This window comes from Tetrahymena thermophila (assembly GCF_000189635.1).
Source record: "Tetrahymena thermophila SB210 genomic scaffold scf_8254803, whole genome shotgun sequence".
NCBI classification, from domain to species: domain Eukaryota; phylum Ciliophora; class Oligohymenophorea; order Hymenostomatida; family Tetrahymenidae; genus Tetrahymena; species Tetrahymena thermophila.
Window position 1 is genome coordinate 1,098,670 of NW_002476559.1, and position 17,130 is coordinate 1,115,799.

The 17,130-nt window shown below is 23.2% G+C and overlaps 4 protein-coding genes across 4 annotated transcripts; 2 read left to right on the forward strand and 2 right to left on the reverse strand. All coding sequences in view use genetic code 6, as the record gives it.

Annotated features, from left to right (window-relative positions):
• Window positions 1–2,113: 2,113 nt before the first annotated feature.
• Window positions 2,114–5,139, reverse strand: TTHERM_00011600 (hypothetical protein; the record flags this gene model as incomplete). Its single annotated transcript, XM_001008239.1, has 2 exons — window positions 2,114–4,910; window positions 5,012–5,139. 2 exons carry the CDS (start codon window positions 5,137–5,139, stop codon window positions 2,114–2,116), a joined length of 2,925 nt encoding a protein of 974 aa, XP_001008239.1.
• Window positions 5,140–7,973: 2,834 nt separating this feature from the next.
• Window positions 7,974–8,895, forward strand: TTHERM_00011610 (rab-GTPase-TBC domain protein; the record flags this gene model as incomplete). The annotated part of the gene is made up of 3 exons (XM_001008240.3): window positions 7,974–8,162; window positions 8,380–8,522; window positions 8,583–8,895. 3 exons carry the CDS (start codon window positions 7,974–7,976, stop codon window positions 8,893–8,895), a joined length of 645 nt encoding a protein of 214 aa, XP_001008240.3.
• An 855-nt stretch (window positions 8,896–9,750) lies between these two features.
• Window positions 9,751–12,719, reverse strand: TTHERM_00011620 (zinc finger, C3HC4 type (RING finger) protein; the record flags this gene model as incomplete). The annotated part of the gene is made up of 3 exons (XM_001008241.2): window positions 11,751–12,719; window positions 11,371–11,643; window positions 9,751–11,142 (listed from the first exon to the last, which is right to left on the reverse strand). The coding sequence occupies exons 1-3, from the start codon at window positions 12,645–12,647 to the stop codon at window positions 9,751–9,753; spliced, it is 2,562 nt and encodes an 853-aa protein (XP_001008241.2). The 5' UTR covers window positions 12,648–12,719.
• A 1,262-nt stretch (window positions 12,720–13,981) lies between these two features.
• TTHERM_00011630 (kinase domain protein) lies at window positions 13,982–16,900 on the forward strand (the record flags this gene model as incomplete). The annotated part of the gene is made up of 2 exons (XM_001008242.1): window positions 13,982–15,185; window positions 15,846–16,900. The coding sequence occupies 2 exons, from the start codon at window positions 13,982–13,984 to the stop codon at window positions 16,898–16,900; spliced, it is 2,259 nt and encodes a 752-aa protein (XP_001008242.1).
• Window positions 16,901–17,130: the final 230 nt, after the last annotated feature.

Here is a 17,130-nt window from a genome sequence, read left to right on the forward strand (position 1 = left end):
CGATTTTATTTTCAATTCAATTTAGCGTTATTACAGTCCCGAAAAAACTCAAGACTGGGAGTCACTTTTCGGCAAAAATCTTAAAGTCAACTTGCTCTAGGAACGTATGTTTGACATGTTTGAGTACTTAGATTACGATGATTTTATCCACAATATTGTAATTTATAAGCGTAACACTGAGTAGTTCTAAAAACGTAAATAATCAAGTTAAAATTTCGATGAAAGCGACTGCAAAGGCGAGTTCACATTTGCAGTGAATCAGCATCTCGACAATTGTGTACTTTTTAGTGGTTCATTCAACCCTATTCATGAGGCTCACGTTTAAATTGCTTTAGAATCTAAAAAATTAAAAAACAGAGACAAAATTTATTTTGAAATGCCTTTAAAAAATGCAGACAAAGCAATCAAAGATCGTGAAACACTTTTACATTTAGTGCGTTCCATCTTCGATAAAGTCGAGAGCAATTTCTCTGATTAGCTGAAACCATTCTAATATGGTATCGTAATCAGTAAGAGATCCCTCTTTACCGAAAAGTGTTCCTACACAGCCAACTCTACATTTGCGGTTGGTATTGACACTTTCAAACGTATTTTAGATAAAAAATATTATAATGACTCAATAGAAGATAAAATTGCAGCTCTTGCTACTTTTAAAAATAGTAAAACTGACTTTGTAGTAGCTCCTCGTCTCAATCCTCAAACAAACTAAATGGAGTATTATGACGATTTTATAACCAACACTCCTGGGTTCTTAAAAGACAGTGTAATTGAAATGAAAGATTATCGTAATGATATTTCATCAACATAAATAAGAACTAGACAAAGATAAAATTGAGATAGTTAAAAAAAAGAAACTTTTACTTCAATTAATTGAAAAATATTACTAAAATAAATAAATAAACAAACAAACAAACAATCAAACAAAATTATCTTGTTATCCATTTAAACATATTTAATAACAAAAATAATAACAACAATAATAAAAGATATTTATATTATATCAATAAAAATTGCATTTCATAATTTATTTCCTTATCCTTCCTTCTTCTTACCATACTTTTTATTCATTTATTCTAAATTTGTTTCTTTGTTTGTGTTCATAGAATTATTTAATTGATTTGTAATTATATTTCTTTGTTTCTAATTATAACCAAATTAGTTAATTAATAATTAGTCATATTCTGCTTATAAAAATTGTTTACATCAGCTTATAATTTTAATTAATAAATAAATAATCTTAAAATTAGAAATTTTACAAGGAGCGTTTACCTTTGAAATTAATATTTTCAGCTATTTTGATTACTTTTTTTGTATGCTTAGAACTAATTTAAGCTTATTTCTTAAAACAATCAATTTTTTTATTAATGTGAATATATACGATTGGTTTGTGAAAAATTCAATGTAAAATCTTGAAAAAATAAATGTTAACAATTTGTAAAAATAAATATTTTGCAAGTTAATTATAAATTAAAAGTAATCCAAAAATAAATCAATTCAGTTTATGTTATCTTTGACGAATTTTTAAAAAAAGAAGCAAAAATATTTTTTATTTTATTTTTAACACCTAATCAATATTAATAAATTTTTAAATACTTAAACACAGCTTACAGTTAGTTAAAAATTAAAAATAATAATGTTCTAGGAGGACATTTATGGATTAAAATGTGTAAATTAATTAAATTTACTGATTTTATAAAATAAGATAATCAAAAACATGCATAAAATAGTGATAAAAAGAGTAAACTGCTTTTAAAAATTCAAAATTTGGATTGCTAAAATAATAATTTTTATTGTTTTGTTAATAAAAAATAAATAAAAAAGCAAAATGAAAAATGAAAAAGAGAATGAATGAATGAATGAAAGAAAGAAAGATAGATAGATAGAAAGAAAGATAGATTAATTAAAATTAGAATTAGAATTAAATTACAATATTTCTTTTAGTTTAATATTTTAATCATTAATTAATTTAAAGCAATATAATTTATTTATTTATTTTAAATAACGCTCAATTAGAGAAATAACGATACTTATCAGTTTTTTTAATTTTTTGTTTCTTTGTTGTTTAATTATTAAGATAATTAGATAGATAAATAGATTTAATGATTGATTTACATCACTAATTTAACTACGTCAGTAACTTGTTTGCGAGATTGTTTTTAAAAATTTAGTTTTTATTAGATTTTTTTAATTTATCTATGTCAATGTAGGTTGTGGCGTTTTCGAAGGCATACTGAATGAAATATCTCATTTATTCTTCGCCTTTGATATTCATTTCCAAAGCTTCTTTGAAAAGCAAGCTTATTGGCAATTTATGGGCAAGATGGTTTTTAGGAATGTTCATTTTTTCTGTTAAACATATATTGTAAAAAATAGATTGCAAATTTTTGTCTTCTTCACTTAAAATCTCATTCATTGAGCCAACATAGCCAGGAGAAAGTATTTGAGTAATTTCAGTAGAGTTACTATTACTGGAAATCTACTGTTTCAATAAGATGGATTGTATGTTTTCATTATTATAATTAGCGATACTTGAGTTATGAGAAACCTGCTACCTTTGAGAAGGATTTGGGGATTTGGATTTACTGAATTGATTAATACTGTAGACCTTGTTTAAATCTTCTTGATGGCTCTCATAAGTTGATTTTAACTATTAAGAAAGCAATTACAAATTCTACAAATCCTTTTACTTTTTCATCAGCTTATTTATCAATTCATTTTTTGAAAGTGAAATTGACTGAGAACTCACCTAGTCTGTTGAGATCGAAGTTTAATAAGTTGAACAATTATTTGAATTTAAACTTTTTTTTACACTTTCTTCAAAATTATTTGCTTTTGGTTCTACATTTATTTTACCTAAATCTTTGATGTCGAAATTAAGAATTCTTTAACTTTTAAACGAGCGACCTTGCTGTTATTATTGCTACTACTAGTCATTTTAGGTTATATTCTTTAATACTAATTCTTATTGGTTATTATTAAAAGCTTAAGGAGAATTAAAGTATGGCTTTGGATATAATAGATTATTCTGTGGCGAAGATAATTTGTCTGCCATCCTATCAGTTAATAAATAATTTTTAATTTTTTCATCGTGTTAGTTCTAAAGTGACTGCTATGCCAAATTAAATTAAGGGGAAACACTTCTTTACTGGTTTTACATAACTAACCTGCTGCTATAGATATTAATATTACTATTACTATTATTATTATTTTCAGTATTTTTATTTTGATAACTGCTAGGTGTATTTGTTGATAGGCTTTATTTAGTGCTATTATTGCTGGTGTATTCGTAGCTATTTTATTTGAGATGTAGTTAAGGAGGAAAGAATAATTGTTATTGTCCCATGCTAGTTTTTTCAGCTAAAGAAGCTGATTAGCTTCCATTATTAGATATCTATGTGCTAAAACTTGGTTGATTAATTAAAAGATATGGCGAATTAGTAGTATCTATGGTGTTTTAAAACGTTTATGATTAATTATTTGCAAAGGTAAACCTTTAAGGAGAATTCAATCCATTCATTTAAGTTAGCTGATTACTATTGATAGAATTGTTATTTTAGTTGAGAGTACTCAGTGATAAAGCATTTTAATTTGCAGGTGTTTATTAATTTTGGTAGTATTCTTATAAAATTTTAGATTAGTTATTGCTGGTGTCTTTGACATTCAAATTATTTCTACTGCTTGAAGCAGGGTTACTTATAGACTAATTGTTATTGATATTTTATTAGTTTAGATTTATTTGAAATGTAGGGATGTATTTTATGTTTTGCTGTGTTGTAGAAAAATTATTTACTTAATTTAAATTAGCATTAGATTGTGATAATAAATAATAAGACGCGCTTGAATTACTTTCCAGATTTACGGCGCTTTGATTTGGTTAAGAGATACTTTTTGTGTTTCCTTTTTGATTATCATTTTTGATTTCATTTTTTTAAACATTGACTATTGTTTATAGCTAATTAGAAAGATATTTGTTGAATAGATTTAAATTTTTACTATCAGCATTCACATTAACTTCAGGTTTTTTTAAAATTCCCTGCAGTTGTTTAGAATTCGATTAAGGGGAAAGGAATCCCTGATCTGAAAATGTAGGTTTTTAAATATTCATTTCAGTGTTGTTTAAAACTAAATTTCTGGGAGTGGCTTCACTTTGCACTCTTTGACTTTAGCTGGGAAGAGCTGAGTTGAAGTTTTGGAGCAAATAAAAATTATTATTTGAAGTATTCAGTTTTAATGGAGAGGTTGATTTGCAAGTATTAGATAGTACTGACAATTTAAGTTTAATAATGTTCTTGATTTGATGAGCATGACAAGAAAGATAATCAGAGAGGATTTATGAAAATGAGGAAGGGAATTCTTATTCTAACTCAGTTTAGAGTTAAGTAAAGATTGATTAGTTGTCGCAATGCAATGCTCTCTGAATTACTTCTTTTAAAACTAAAGCCCTTCTTTCTTTAATTTCAAGTAGTTTTTACTCTTTTAAAAGTGATGCAAAGTAAGCATTAATTCTTTCTAATTTATTATCTATTTGTTTGAGTGCTTTATTTAAATCTAATCCATCAATTTGTGGATTTTCTCTCACACATCTATCTGCATGATGTTGCTTTAATTCGTTTAAATGAAGAGCTGTTGAGCAATTAAAACAAACAATAGAAGGAATTGCCAGCATTTAATCACTTCTACGCTAGTCTGCTTGCTGCGAAATATTATTTAATGGAATACTGAGAGAAGATGTATTGGTGTACGTTCTTTCAGTTTAATTGGGAGGCAATAACTTTTTGTATTGAAGTAAATCATTACTTTGCAGATTAATTTTGTTCGCATTACTGACTCTGTGTATATCCATATCATTCATGCTGTAATTTTAAAGACTGTTTTAAGTGTATTTATAATTATTGCCTAATCTTTCATCCCTAAGTTTAAAATATTTAAAAAATTATAAGGCCAAATTTCCTTAATGAATTTATTTAAAAATGATCAAATAAACTATTATTTTAAATTCTCTTGCTTTTACTTAACGCCTTTTGAAATGGTTTCGTACTGAAAGTAAGGATTTACGGAGTTTAAATTTACTCTCATGTTTCCTACTCCTCTATTTTGGCTAACACTTTAAGCTTAATCGTTAATTCTTTAAGTAAGCATAGATTTTTAATCTTTTAGTTTAATTATTTATTATTTTACAGTTTATAAATTGAAAAAAAATTTTGAATCGAAATTTCAGTGGATGAATATCCTTTAATCATAATATTAATTAATTAATATATCAATCTAATTGTTTTCTTGTTTGCTTGCTTATCTTTCTACCTTATTTTCAATTGTTTATTTATTTTTTTTTGATATTAATTGCACTGAAAGCTAAAAGTGTTTAAATTTTGTATGGTTTTTATAAGTAACAAAGCGAAAAAATATTCAGAACAAAAGCATGATTTATTTTCTTTAATTTTTACAGTGATAAAAAAACTCTTTCCTTCAGTAACTTTCATCTAATTTTATTTTATTAATAATTTATTTGATTAGTAAATTAACTTTTTAAAAGAAAATTCTAAACTCTTTCATTTTTCGTATTTTCTATTTATTTATTCAAAAGTAAAAAAGCTATATTTGTCTAGATTATTTCACTAAATTAATGAAATATCAAATCAGCAAACAAATTATCATAATTTGATTTACCAGCTTTCTCAATGAAGTTATTTTTAAATAACTTTTAACTTACTGAAAGAATAAATTGTTCTGTCTTTAAGAGTATCTAAGAAATGAATTATGAAAAGTCTCTTAAATAAACATTTAATTTAAATTAATTTCGAAGTGATTTGATATTCTAATGATTAAAATAAATTCGCAGACAGTAAATTATTAAAAATAAAAGAAAATCCCAAACTTTTATTGCTAAGATTTTAATGATAAAGCATAATTTATATTTTACTTAGAACTTAAAAATCTTTATTTTACAAAAAGATATTTTTTCGAATATAAAAAAATCTACAACTTGCTTTTATGGAAATTACAAAATATTACTTTTTAAATTTTTATACTTATAAATTAAAATGTATTTTAGTAGAGCTGAGATAAAATATTAAATAATATATCTTCACAATAAATAATTAAGAGTAACTAATCGTTAGAACCTAAATAATTTAGATTTCAGTAATAATAAAAAAATATATTTTGGCTTAAAAGCCTTTATCTATCTAATTATATAAAAGATATTTTTATGTAAATAAATAAATTTTTAATGCTAAAATATTATGTAAATGAATAATTTTACCAGAAAGGCCTACTTTTATTTACAAAAAATAAATGTATTTTACCATTTTTCACACTTTTATTTTCTAAAATATTTTTTTTCAGTGTAATAATAGCACAAAATCAAATCATTCGCCTATATTTTTGAAAAGAATTAATTAATTCAAATTAGATTATATTTTATTTTTTCGTGAAATAAATAAATAAAAGATTAATTTAGATATTTTAAGGTTAATGTAAGCAAATAAATGTTATTAAATTTTGTTTTTTGTAAAATTAATTTAGATAATTTAATTAAATTCTTTTAATTTTTACAAAAATAAATTTAGAAAATAATATTGTTTGTTTGTTAATGGTAAATTAAAAACTAATTATATTTTTAACATATTTGTTAATATTTAACTTTAAATTAGCAAATAAATAATTTATTTAGCCTTTATTATTTTTTTTTATTTTAAGAAATACCGTAGTCTATCAGAAATGGATAAACAGAGACGAGTTAAAGCAGAGAGTCTTAACATATTATTATCAAGAAAAAAACTAATCAGAAATTTGTTTATTTTTTGAAGCATCAGCAAAGATTAATTTGGTAACAACCATATAAAGAAATATAGTAAAATATCTTAATTTTATCTAAAAAATTGTAAGTAGATAGATATAGAGCAACAAAACAAACAAGCAAATATATAAATATATTATAGAAATGAAAAAAATTAGAACAAAAGTAAGTTAGGAAGACGAAGAAACTCAAGCAAAAATAGATGAGCAAATAAGGAATATTAAAAAAGTAATCTATCTTTAAAATCATTTAAAAGGAGTTAATTATTACTTAGTTGCTTACTTACATATTGTTTTAATTGTCCATTTAATCTTATTAACATTATTAGGGAAGGATAGATTACTAAAAAATTATAGAAATTGGTAGAGATTAAGGATTTTTGAATGAAGATAATAGAAAAGAATTATGGCCTGCTTTGCTAGATTTAAACCTTTCTTAAATGCCAAACGGAAAGATAATGAGTATGCACTTTATTCTATTTTTAAGAATTTTAGCCATCTGAAAATTGAATATTCTAAAATAATAAAAGATGAAGATTAATAAAGCAAATTTTATGATTAGCTTAAAAAAGATATTGACAGATCAATTGCTTTCCTTGATGCATTTTAAAATGAAGAATCCTCGAAAATGTAAATTAATTAATTGACTTAGCCAGCTTGCAATTGCTCATTTCTTTATTCAATTTAATAGTAAAAAATAATAGTAAAAGCTGTTTAGAATACTAGAGGGATTGATGCAAAAGTAACCTGAATTGCAATACTATCAAGGATATCATGATGTGGCAACCTTATTTTTATTGATATTTGGCAACACTTAAGGATATTATATGACTGAAAAAGCCGCTAACACTTTCTTTAGATAAGCATTTATTTCATTCAATTTAACAACTTTCTTGAAGTTTCCAAATTATGATAATCTATCTATCTATCTATCTATCTATCAATCTATCTTCTATTTCAACAAAATAAATTAATTAATTAATTGAAACATAGATAAATAGATTCTTTTTTCTCTAATTATATGATTTTGTACTTATTATAATTTTATTTTAAACACAGATCCTCTTATATACCCTTTAGAGAAGAGTGCCTTGATTTAGCTTAAGATAATACATTAATTGGTCAAATAGGATGATCCTTAAATTGGAAAATTGCTTGATGAAATAGAAGGACCCATGTTCTCCATTAGTTGGATTCTCACATGGTTCGCACATTCATTCACTGACTTAAACAAAATATAAAGAATTTTCGATTTCCTTCTTTGTTCTTAACCATAAACCATTTCTTATTTATCTGCTGCACTTATCCTCATTACAAAAGAACAGCTACAAGAAGGCTTAAATGAATGTGAAGGTGGATTTGAGGTAATTAATTCTGCTTGTTTCAATATTTTAAAACCTTTGACATTAATTTTAATAGCAATTTTTCATTTATTTTATTTAAAAAGAATATTAATCAATTTTAAAAAAATCAATTTATGGAAAAATTTACAAATTAATTAATTAATTGGTTTACATTATTTTTTTATCTTTGAAATCATTTATCTTTATAAACATTTATAATATGTAAAATAATAAAAAGCAAGGAGTTATTTTTTAGTTTTATCAAAATGATAATTTGAACTAGCTAGAGATAGATTTCGGTAAATGGTTCTAAAAGTGCAAATATCTCGAAAAAACCTATAAATTTGATAAATTACTTTTGTAATTTGAGCTACCAAAAGAGTAAAATTGAATTTAATTAAAAATACAAAATCTCAATTTATTTTATTTAAATCTGAAAAGCTCTAATTTATATGAGCATCAGTTTAATCAGCTGCTCACATATAGAAAAGATCTTAATAGAAGAGGATTAACTAAATTGTTTTACTTCGTTAAAAGAAAATTAACTATTAAAAATACACCATTGATAGTAGCTTCTGGATTATTTACATACTACGCTGTACACAATAAGAATTCTTTACCTAAACTACTTTAATTTATCAAAGATAGAGTTGTTACTAAAAATATTTTTACAGTTTAAAATGTAGCTTCAGTTGCTGTAACAAGCATATTAGCATTTTATACAATTAAGAATCTTTTGTTTAAATTATTCTGAAAATAATGGAATTGTAGATGAATAACTAAATTGTTGGTTGGTTGGTTGATTGAAGCAAAAATAAAACACTGAATAAATACTTATTTATATTTTCTAATTATAAAATCATATTATTTATTTTTAAATTGTAAAAAGAGATATAATTACTTATAAAAATCGAATCTAATCAATAAACCTTAACTTTTAAATATAAAATAACTTTTTATTATTCAATAAATAAAAATAATTTTATTCTTGCATTAATTCAATGTAACGAAAACAAGCACTTCATGTATGTTTTAAATTCAATAGAAAATTATGAATTTGATTTTTGGATTTGCTTTAAACTAGCTAAATAAAATAAATAAAAATTCATAAATTAATTTTTTAGTTTAGTTTGCATATGTTATTTCAAATAAAATATTATTCTTAGTTAGGATTTTTATCATATAATACAACAAATACTAATGTTTGTTTAACCATATATATTAAAAGTAAATACCATACTTTCACGCTACTAGGTTCTCGTATTTCGGTATATACGACCGAGAATTTAATGTTTTTTGAAACCAACCATAAATAAAAATATCAATGTTCAAAATTACTGTTTAAAGAAAAATTACAAACTTATTAATTTTTTTATTTTTTTTTCTTCAAAAAATATTAAGAAAAAAAAAAATCAATTTGATTTATTGATTTAGCGAATAAATGTATTTATAATATTATTTATTTTATACCTTCTATAAAATTAATAAATTTACTCATTTTTTATTGATTGATTGAATGATTAATTAATTTTGATTATAAATTAAATTAATATTTATTAATTTTAAAATAAAATAATTTGCTTCTTTAATTAAATTTATTTTTATTAATTCAATCGACTTGTTAAGAAAACTGATTATCTAAATCATTTATTTCTCTAGCTTGGCCTTTAGGATGGTTTTGTTGGTTACTTTGGATTTCATGATTGCCAAAGGCTTTTAGCGATTAGTGAGTTTAATCAGCTTGGTAGTTATTTAAAGATGAATTTTATTCTATTTAGTCGTTCATAATATTAATTTATTTTTTACTATTTTCTTTGATTGTTTTTTAACTCCCTTTACCATTTGAAAAATCTTCAATAGTTTACATACTGCCTTACTTTTATTTTATATCTATACCTCCAAATGAAATATTCATATCTGAACAACCACCATTTTCTAAATTCTTCTAAGACTTTAACTAACTTTTTTATTTCTAAATAGACTTGTTTTATGGTTAAAAAACAACTACCTGGTCTGAATAATTTGCCAAATCATTTTCAATATTCTAAGCGCTTGTAATTTAATTATTTTCTATGCTTTTCAAAGAAGCTTAACTTCCATTTCTGAATTTTTTATTGAAATTCTTTCTTTGCAAATTCTAATTAGAGTTAGTCTGAGTTTGTGTTAAAATTGATTGCCTCATGTTTGATTCTCTCAAGTCTTCTTAAATTTTATCTAGCTCATAATTTTCTGTTGCCTCCACTTGATTCTACTAAGTATATTAAATATGTGTTTTATTATTGTTTAGGCCTTTTGTTTTCTAATTTTTCATCTTGAAAAGTAGATTAAAATTATCCTAGCTATTTTAATTATTCAAAATATTGCTCTACAAATTGTAGTCGTCTTCTGATTGAATATTTTGCTTGTTATTTTAGAAATTAAAACCTTTTCTGTTTGAAGATAGCGAGTTAAGAATATTTTCTTTCATTAAATTCTTAAAATCTACATCTAAATCAGCATCCATATTAAATGATTGAGAGTGCAATTTGTTATTTTTTTTAGATTTATCAATTTTTCTATTTTTATTTTTATTATTGTTAGGGATTTAGTTAATTTGAGCAGTTTGGTTACTGTAAATAGAGGAAGCATCAGGAACAGCTTTCTTTAGATTAGCATTATTATTCGAAATAGACAGAAAACTCCTTTTTTATTTTTGTTCTTGATGACAATTTTTCAAAATTTTCTTTAACTATTCATTGTTATCAATGCTTGAAAGAAATTAAACTATCATGTCTTTGACTTCTTTTTATTATTACTTTTGAATTTAATCTTAAATCCTTTTTTAAAGCCAAACTTCTAACTCTTTCTCAGTTAATTCCTACCTACAGTAGGGACAGTTGGTGTGAGCCACAAGCCATTAGTCTATACAAGCTTAATGATATAAATGTCCACATATAGATATTCTCACCTTATCTTCTTCTTTATATCCTTCTAAGCATATTGTGCACTCTTCTTGTTCATCCTTAATTTCATTTAAAAATTGTTCCAAACTTGAAAAATGTAAAAAATTTTATTTTGTTTTTTTCATTATTAATTTGTTTTTAATTTCATTAATTTTTGTAATTATTCTCGATATTTATTTGTTAAAAATTAATTTTAGGTATTTTTAAAATTATTCAATTTTTATTTAATTTATTTTTAAAATTATTTCAATTAAATTTTATTTAAAAAAAAATAAATATTTTTGTACTTTATTTAAATCTATTTCTTTGTAGAACATAGCTGGCATGTACTTTTCTATAATTTCTGGAGTAACAAAGATATTCCTAACTCTGACAAATCTTCCATTGGAACCTCTAAACTAAGCTCTGATGATTGAGAAAATAACAAAAATCATGAAGAGAAGTCCCAAAACAGCTAAAGAGGCAAACAAATACATAGCCCAATTAGGCATGTTGTCAGAAAGTTGCACATTGAGATTGTATTAGAATTATATGTTAAAATTCGCTTAACCAGAGGGTTGCTAACATTATTTATATTGTTTGAAAATTAATACAAATATGGCATGTATGTAGAATTTAATTAAAGTCTAATTTATAAAAAATAAATAAATAATATCTAAAACCTTACGAAATTATATAACCCAAGAATGACAATAATAGGTTAGTTTCCATTAGCAGCTGCAGTTTTTGCTATCATATCTGTGGAAAATATTATTTGTTTGGTAAGCGCTGATTAGAAGTTATAAATGTTGTTAAGAAAATTAGGTATTGAATATGTATTAAATGTTTAATTGTAAAGTTGAAAATTAAAGGCGTTTCCTGAATATTTAGAATTAAGAATCAAAGTGTAGCTTTAGCTAAAATCAGTTATTTTCACATAGTAGTATTACACTTGTGTTGAGAAACTTTCATTCAAATTATCATTTATATATACAGCTTTAGCATTTAATTGACATTTCGAATCGAAGTAGAAATCGTTAACAGAATTTAAGCAGGTACAGCTTGTATAAAGTTAATTGCATGCTCCATTATAGCAAGAATACTGGCAGTAGTTTGATGTTGAATGCTTCTCTATTTATATAGTATAACTAGCAAATATTTATGATTAATCAAGAGAAGCAAATTATCCAAAAGCATCATATAAATAAATACTTACATAAATTGGATTCACATTATCTTGTTGGTAATATTTGATAATTTATTAGTCGGATTTTGTACCAAATCCATCATAATCCATATAATACTTGCTTTAATATTAACTCAATACATTCTATGGTACTAATGTACTATCTATTTGAAAAGAGGTTACAAGGACAAGAAGATATAGAGTCGATTGTATATTGTTTTAACTTAGATTTATATTTTTTACATTTATATTGTAATAATAGCCTTGCTAAACGTTGCTCATGCTAAACTAGTTTAATGTCTAAGTTTGCATGATTGTTAATTGTTAATTGAGGTTAATAGGAGTTGCCTAAGATATAGCCACGCTAATTTAAAGGCAAAATAGTAAAATCCAAATCATGATTTATTTATATATTATATAGTATTTACTTGTTATGTTTGATATATTTATTACTTTTTATATTACAAATTTCAAGGAATTATCATTCAAAATTGTATATTTATCAAATAAATATTTGTAGGACTTCTCAAATTAATATTTGTTTTATAATCAATCAATCATAAGGAGTTTATAAGATTAACAAATAACCTTGTATTTATTTTATTAGTTACTTAGTTATCAAATAAATTTTAGTATTTGATCTTTAGTAAAAAAAATAAATATTTTCATATAAAATACTACTAAGTATAAATTTAATTCAGCTACATATTTCAACCTGTAATACTCTCAAATGCTAACTACTGGTTGATAAGTTGGTTATTTGTTTATTTTAGATTCATTTTTTCATATAAATTTAAAAATTTGTAATATTTTGAAACAAAAATCTTATCGATGATATCAGTTGAAAAGTTGAAAGAGAGAAAAAAAATAAAAGAAACTTCAAACTTGACAATTTTACTATTGAAAATAAATAATAAAAATATTAAAAATTAAAAATGAATTTGATCATACAAAAATAATATCAAAAATATACTAAGTAAATTGATATTTTTTAAAGATTGTTGTCCTATTTTTAAAATTAAAAAAAAATTTATTAATAAATTATCATAACTAAAATTCGTTTTATTTAATAAATATTAGAGTTGAATTCTCTCTTTTTATTATATTATTTAAAAATAATTTTAAAAAAGAAACATTAACTTTTAAGTAGTTTATATCTGAATAATATTATTGCCTTTAAATCTAAATAAAAATATTATTAAAAAAATAAAAATATTAATTCAAACTATTATCATGTAATGAGTATATGTATTTGATATTGAGGGTATGTATATATCTATATTAGATATATGTTGTCAATATGAAATATTAATAAATACATAAAAATAAATTTTTGAAATGAATCTTTGCTACTATTTAAAATTATATTATTTATTTTATTAAATATATAAAAAGCATGTTAAATATAATGTTTTGTTTATTTGTATAGATAGTATGATTGGTTCAAAAGCTTGTGGTGAAAAATATAATTTTGCAGATTTTATTAATAAGTGAAAGAAAGAATGGTTGATAGATAAGTATTCTTATGATAAATATCAACTTTAAGATAATTAATTAATTAATTATTCATCAAAATAGAAGTAACAAATAATAAACAAATAAACATATATATTTATATATATTTTAATTTTTAAAGAGAAATTTGAAATATTTATAACGAAGTTTGTTTGTTTATTTAATATACTAGGATAATTTCCACAGTTACAAGCAAATTAAATCAATTTATAATTGGAATGTTCAATTAACTGGCTATTCACTCTTCATTATAAAGCAGTCCTAAAAGGAGTCAATAACAAAGACCTCCATTAAAGCAAAGATATATTCCTTATAAAAAGGATACAGGCTCATTTTAAGATTCTATATTAGATCTAATGCAATAGTAGTAAGAAGTAAAAAATAATTTCAGAAATCTATCTCCTTTAATCAGATAAAAAAGAAATTAATCATCACATACTGAATAATAATGCTCGTAAACAAAAGAGGATGATTAAAATACTTAAAATTATTATGTAGGATTTGAAGAAAGGAAAAAATAAAGAGAAAAATAGATAATTGGATCTTATTTTAAGAATAATAATTCATATTATGGTTCAACCATGTTAAGTATTTTTGATAATAACGAAAGGCCAAAGTCTATAAATAAATCAACTAACTTTATTAGAGACACATCGCCTCTTCAAGAATCAAACAAAAGTATGCTGAAGCTTGGAAATTTAGATAATTAGATTTACAATAAAAACGAATTGTAGTAATTAGTAAAAAAGAATTAAAGTGGATTATAGCTAGGTAATATATTTCAGAATACTTAATAGATTAAGCTAGCTCCTCTATTTGTTTAATAGCAAAAAAAGCTTAGATTTGAATCGGACGAAATAGAAAGATTAAATTAAGAGACTAATAGCAATGTTTATAATAAATCTTTAGTAAACTCTAAGGTGGTAAGCCCAATATCTACAGTGTATCAATAAAATTTTTCAAAATAGTAAAAGATAGTCCAAAATAATAGCTTAAATTAGACAAAACAATAATTTAATAATGTTAAAAAGCCTGTTTAAAATGATAAGATAAATTTGCTAAGTTATTAACAGTCTTAAGCAACTCAAAGCAGCCTTTAATATCAAACAACAGTTTATACCCAACCTTCATAATAGTATATTTAAATTTTCTAAGAAGATAATATGTCAATGGAATTCTCTCTTTCTGATATTAACCCATAACTATATGTCAGTTTTTGTAAAGAGCCTGCTCTACCAGTTATAGATGAAGCTGATAATAATATTGAATAGGATCCTCACTAAATAAAATTTAAAACTCTAAATTCTTAAGATTTTAGGCTAGGAAATGGATTAGAATCTTTATCTATGGAAGGTTCAACAACTGCCATACAAACAAATCTTACACCTTTTCCCATTAATTACATAAAGAGAAAGTGTTTAGGTAATTCCGCTTTATATTTTATATTTAATTTTAGCAGAAAAATCAAAAATATTTTGGAAATTTGATTAAACATTTCAAAATTATATCCTAAATTTCAAAAGAAAATACTTTTAAAAATTAAGAAATCAGTGAAAAAAGATATTAAATTGAATAAATCTATCATTTATATGATGAAATCCACTTTAAAGAACTTTAAATAATGGAAGTATATTATAAATGTAGGTTAGCATATTTAAATAAGCTTAAAAAACATATAAAAAATCCTTATTAATTCATATTTGAATTAACAAAAAAACAAATTAATAAAAAGTGCTAGCTTAAAATAAAAAATTATCTTATTGAATTATAGAGGATTGATTAGATTAATACAGAAATAGCTAGATATAAATTTATAAATTAAGAAAAATATTTTTTAATTAATTTTATAAATTTAGAATTTTTTTAATGCAATTTATTAAATTTGAAATAAATAATTTAGAGATAATTAAGTCTGATTACTTTTATTGAGTTATGAAAAGCTGTTAAATTGATTAAGTTTTGTAAAATTATTTATTTTTTATAAAATCAAATAAAATATCCAAATAAATTTTAACATGAAAATATCTTTATATTTTTTGTTTGATAATTCACAAAATAATTTTTTAATGTAAATAATTTTAGGTAAAAGTGGATTTTCTAAAATATTTTTGTGTGAAAGAAAATCAGATGATAGACAATTTATCTGCAAAGAGGTCGATTTTTCGAAAGATGAAAAAGCTAAGGAGTTGTATTTGAATGAAATAGAATTTTATTCATGCTTTATGAGAAATAGTCAAGTTAAAGATTACTTTTAAAAATACCCTGGATTTAAATATATTCCTTAAATGGATTACAATGAAATTTTAATAAATTACATGACTGATGTTGAATATGGCTTTTTAATCACAGAATTTCTCTAAAAACCTTTGAGGAAAAGCATATTTGATGTTAAGAAAGAAACAATAGCAGGAGAGGAAATGTACTAAATAAATTTAAAACCTTTGTACAATCACTTGGTTGAAGAGCCTGACAATTTCAAAAGATTCATAAAAGACATAGCAGAGTATTTATCTTTTTTATAATAAAATAAATGGAGTCACGGTGATTTAAGATTAGATAACATAGTGATAAGCTCTACCCAGATAGCTGGTAGTGAATTTCTAGATTATTTCAAAGTAATTGATTATTGCAGCAGCTTTCGTACAAATAAATTTAAGGGTTTGTAGTCTCATATAACTCCAGAATATATGCCACCAGAGTTCTTAAAGCACTTGATAGCAGATAAATTCGAGGATGAGCAACTTCAGTAAGACGTTTAATACGATGTATTTTAATATGCTGTAGATCCAGAGGCTCCTTCTTCTTTAGATATTTGGAGTTTAGGCTGCTTAATCCTAGAGTTAGTATTAGCAGTTCCTTTATGGGTAACCCAAAGATGCCGTGTCAAATAAAAAAACTTTATTATGAGAGGCCTATTTGCAACTAAAGAAAGGAAAATTGAATAAATCTATACTAAACAAAAAAAATTTCTTAAATAATATCTATAAATTATGAAGTCTTTAAAAATTGGTAACTTAGATAAATAAATAAAATTAATTCTAGACGGATGTTTAAAAGTAAACCCAAGAGAAAGAATAACTCCTGAATAAATATTAGATATTTTATCAAAAAAAGACTTGAAATTAGAAGAAAAATGAGTTAATTTTTTAATCAAATTTTGATATAAAATGAATATAAATAAACTAGCAAAAAACAAACATAGAAGCAATGTTGAAAAAAAAAATATATATATAGAGGCAAAAAAACAAACAGACAAATTGCATAAAAATTTAAATTTATTTATAATTAATTAATTATCAAGTATTTTAAAGAAATTTTCTATTAATTATTTATCTATCTATATATTATCATATCAAAATAATTTTAT